At 41.1% G+C, this 5,001-nt stretch overlaps 1 protein-coding gene across 1 annotated transcript; it reads right to left on the reverse strand.

Annotated features, from left to right (window-relative positions):
- Positions 1-351: 351 nt before the first annotated feature.
- rpl7l1 (ribosomal protein L7-like 1) lies at positions 352-4,654 on the reverse strand. Its single transcript, XM_080047396.1, has 6 exons — positions 4,599-4,654; positions 4,097-4,205; positions 3,690-3,853; positions 2,164-2,301; positions 1,642-1,751; positions 352-1,113 (listed from the first exon to the last, which is right to left on the reverse strand). The coding sequence occupies exons 1-6, from the start codon at positions 4,610-4,612 to the stop codon at positions 905-907; spliced, it is 744 nt and encodes a 247-aa protein (XP_079903522.1). The 5' UTR covers positions 4,613-4,654; the 3' UTR covers positions 352-904.
- Between the last annotated feature and the right edge of the window lie 347 nt (positions 4,655-5,001).

A 5,001-nucleotide genomic window follows, 5' to 3' on the forward strand; every position in this document is an offset into this window, starting at 1 on the left:
AAAACACTGTCAAAAATCATTGAATTTCTCCTCACAAAATCGGGTGTTAATACACAGCCTAGGCTCTGAACTGGAATGTAAACAAAGAGGCCCATCATAGCAACATGCCCCTTTACAGAGCCTAGGCTGTGTAACACAGTTTTTTTTGCAGCACGCTCACAGTACAGGTTGTGAGGAGATATTCACTGATTTTGACAACTAGCTTTATCCAGAATCACTGACTCCACCTTTAATTGCTTGTATTGATAATACAAAAAAATTGACTTTGCTGATCAAATGACCAACGCCAGAGCTGAGACCACACACAGGCTCCCAGTTTGAGTTAAACATCTTAAGATATCATTCCAAAAGTACTAAATCATTGTTTCTTTATTTATTGTAAAACAGTATTAACAGTGAATCATAAATCAATGAATTTACTTCAGACTTTACAACTTTCACACCAACAATACTGTCTTTGCATACAGCCAGTAGTGATGCATTCCTCTGACAACTTCAGGAATATAGTGAAGCCACTAAGCACCCTTTAGGAGACGATATTTTACATTTCACAAATGTTTTAAAATAGATTTACACTTTCACCAAAGAGCACAACTGCTTCCAGGTCTGTGGCCAGGGGCACTATGATATCATTTGTCATACTTGAATTCAAAAACCAGAAAGAAAAAAAGAAAGAAAAAGGAATTACGACTAGAATCCACTTCAGGTCCTTCTGTTTATCTCCCGGCGTGCCGTCGTGGTAACCAGAGAATGGGTGTACAGATAAACAAATATTAAACGTGACTGAGTGAAAGCCACAAGCTTCTCTGCCACAGCAATATGTTGTCATTGCCATTTGCTTTTTTTTAAGAAGTAACACATCCTTGAAGATGCTGCTGAGCGTCCATCTTGGATAAGTGTCTCCTCAGTTGAGTAGTCTGACGATGGCGTTAATGTCTTTACCGCGGAACCCGGGGTTCCCCAGGTCTTTCAGCATTCCGGCCTTGTCCTTGGCCGCGTGACGAGCCACTGACAGCTTGAACGGCAGCAGGAAGTTGTTTGTCGCCCGGAAGCCCCGACCGACCGAGTAGATCTCATGGATCAGGTCCTCCAAACAGATGATGCCATGTTTACCTGGTGATTGGAGGTAAGCAGAGCGGCATTAGAAGATTTTTACAGATGTCAGGATGGTGGCAAGAGTGGGAACAAGACCAAAGAGAGAGGAATAAGGCCAGGCATTGGAGGCTCAAACATTGTTTTTTCAAGCACTGGTCAATTTAGAGATTTTTGTCTATTCACATGCAACTTCTGTGTTGCCTCTAGTAACGTGTCTTCTTTCGTACTTGTATAAAAACAAGGGGTCTACAATGTACATTTATTTTATTTTTTTTCTAAAACCTTGTTTGTTTGCGTCGGTATATTTCTCCTATACAAACCTATTGAATAGCCATTATCTCAACATTAGTTTTTATCAATACTCACATTGTCTGATTTTTATTACATTGTTATTAAAAAAATGCCTGTGTTTTTTTCAAGACCTGTGAATAGTATTTCTTGATTCATAAAATGTAAATAAATCAAAAAAGGAGCCTTCTATGATTGTTGGTGGTTTGCCCTGCTATCGTTATGAAGTAGCTAAATCTATCTGTGGAAGTCACTTACCCATGTGCTGCTCGATGAAGGTGTTGTCTGTGAGAGGGACACCCCTCCTTCCTATCCTGGTCTGTCCTCTCTTCAGAATGAGCTCACGAACAGACTTCAAGTTTGGAAATCTAATAGGGACATTACCACGTGTAAATAATATGCAAAATACAAACAAGACAACCAATTCAAATCAAAGCTTAAAGGAATACTTCACACATATGGAACCATCGTTCTATCATTACAAAATTGCTATTAAAATATAATTAATTCGTTTTTTTAATTTCCTCAGTCTTCCCTTGGCCCAGCTGTCCTGTTAATCCTACATTTTTACATAAGTGATGTCACATCTGTAAAATGTAGGGTTAGACAGTGAGACCATAAAACACTCTTTCTGCCTTTTCTCAGGGTAGGATGAACCGATTTCAATTTTTTTTGCACATTTATACTACATAGGATCTCAGAGTTCAATACACCTTCATATTGCCACCAGTGAAGTAGGTCTTTAACCTTTTCAAGCACAAACTGTCACTATCTACTCACCCCCAGGCCACGTAGGGCTCCACCACCTTCATCATGGCCACAGACGTCTTGTTGATTTTGACGAAGGCGCCGCTGAAGATCTTCCTCAGCCTCAACATCTGGACCGTCTTCATCACTTTGGGACTGACGCCTTTGATCCTAACAGGACAGGAGAGGATCATCCAGGTTTACCACAGTCGGTGCGTTTACATGCAGACTCATAATCTGGTAAATAAACGAATAAGACTTCAACAGGACCTGTAAAATGCATGTAAACACCTTTATCCGATCTACTTCGCACACAAATCGGCACATTAACGGACAAGCGAAGTCGGATAAGAACACCTAGTTAACTCGTTCATAGTCGGCTTTCTCTCTGCATGTATACAGGGATCGGACATCGCATATCGGAGTTTGCGTTCTGCGCTTGAGAATCCCTGCCGGGGGATTTCACATTGAAGTGGAAGGAGACGATGTAAAAAATAGTAGGGTTGTTGCCGGAAGGGAACCGGACGTGGCTCTATAACCACTTGTTGAAAGGGCTACAGTGCCACCTAGCATAGTGGAGACAGCCATGCATCGGACATTTATCCGATTCCTGAAAGGCCATGTATACTCAGACAAGTAACACGGTCCGTTCGAGTGTCTAGTTCGGTATATGTCTTAATCCAATCTAGTTGTGCCATGGAAACGCACTGACTGAAACAGAGTCTTGATTATGCTTTTATTATTCTTTTTTTTTAAATCAGGAAAAAGGTTTGAGTTGAGGGACAGTGCCTTAGTGCAATGACGCCACTTCAGCAGTCATAACTTTGACACGGTAATCTTAAACGCAATGTGTGTTTGTTTCTCCCGACAGGATCCGAGGCGAGGAATTGAGCCTTCACCACAGGTTTATGAGAGAGTCACTCTGCCCCCGTGTTATCACCAAGGCCAATTGTTAGTCCAGGGTGGGCAAATAGGGGGCAACTTTTATTATTCTTAATAATGCAGAGATACTCAAATACAACCGTTTTCCCCCCCGTATATACACTGTAATAGACAAGATATGTCGTAACCGGCTCTTTTAACATCGTATATCGAAAAGTCGAGGTTGGTGAGAGTGAGCAAGTCATTCGAGTGTAAAAGTTAAGCGATTTGACCCAATAGGTTTCAGAAGTACCAACCTCAAGATGGTGTTTACGAAGAGCTTATACACAGCCACAACTGTCTTTTTTAATTGTTGAATACACAAGATCTTATATAACAGGCCCTTTTTACATCACATATTGAAAGCTTCTGTGGCAGCCCATGCGCCAAAGTCTTATTTGTCCCGCCACAGTCTCAAATCGTGGCCACGTTGGTAATACCCACTGTGAGGAGGTAATTGGATGACAGTCTAAACCTGTTCATTTTGAAGGGAGGAATATCATTTAATAAAACCACTAGCTGGGACAAAGCACTAAATGGACTTGACTTACATAGCGCTTTTTAGCCAATTTTCTCAGCCCTAAAGCACTTTACAATTCTTACCACATTCACACTCATACACAGATGGCAGTACTCACTCTCTGATGCGGACGGCGAAGGCTAGCTTGTTCTTGGCAGGAGGCAGAGGGGCGGCCGGCCTGTGCTCAGCTCTCCGGATACGCGTCTCATCGCGATGCCTCCTGTGACTGTCCTTCAGATGGTCTTCCAAACGCTTGAACTTTAACGGTTTGCCTTTTGATACCTGCAGGGTTACGGAAATACACACGCAAGCAGCAGTGAGAAAAAAATAACTAGTCTGTTATTGGTTTAGCAACAAGTCTACATTTGGTTACAGTCAACCATGGTCCAACTGTCACTGTCACAACAGCACGTTCCTAATGCTTATTTTACCTGTATTCAATTTGACACAATAGGCTTCAACGTGGCCCTAACCCTTGACACTGAATATGTTACTAAACAATCTTAAAGGAAACCAAAGTCTTACCTTTGTCTTCTCAAGCAGAGCGAGCTTGGCCTGTGTGGCTTTGATGGCCTGGTATGCTTTCCTCTTTTTAAGGAGATACTCGGGAACCAACTTGATCACCTTCTTAGGTCTGAAAATAGAGGCGACACACACACAACGTTTTAAAAGAACATGTGAAACAACGAGCCATTGGTAACAGTTCACTACATTCAGCATACGGTTGTCAAAGTTACTATAGTAACGTCATAAACGCGTGAAATACAAGATGTTTAACTACAGGTAAATGTTTCAAATATTGTCAAAACACTAAGCGAGCTATACTGTGGCTGTATCTCTGTGGTAAACACTTGGCCCCATGTGAAATTAAATGCCATAGAATCCGCTGTTTCTTACTAGCAACCGTCTAAATATTTATATCAAACCGAAGCAGTGAACTTTAATGTCTTAGAATGTATCGTAACAATACAACAGCTTATTAAAAAAGGACGGATGGACTCAGATAAAATGTAAAATAAATACATACTCAGCTTCGGCCATGGTGAAGTCTAGAAAGTCGACCGTCGCTAGAAGATGATGTCAGAGCCCCTCATATGCCCTCGTGTTATTTTCGGCAGACTGGACGCACGTGCGCACACTGCCACCCAGCGGCCAATAATAAAGACATGTTTGGCTGATGTAGGCTACTGTATAAAACAGACAAGCATGTTTCTGTTTCAACTTCTGGTGTATTGTACGGTAATCTGGTTGACGACAAGCATACACAATAAACACAATTTACACATAATGAACAGAGAAAACAGAAATAACATAGGATAATAAGTACGATAAAATGTATCTATAAAGTATAGGCTACAATAGGCTACAAAAAAAAGAAAGAAAGAGCAAGAATAAAATAAGATGAAATAATGAATTAACTAAATGAACAC

This window comes from Ammodytes marinus, assembly GCF_949987685.1.
Source record: "Ammodytes marinus genome assembly, chromosome: 19".
Classification (NCBI taxonomy): domain Eukaryota; kingdom Metazoa; phylum Chordata; class Actinopteri; order Uranoscopiformes; family Ammodytidae; genus Ammodytes; species Ammodytes marinus.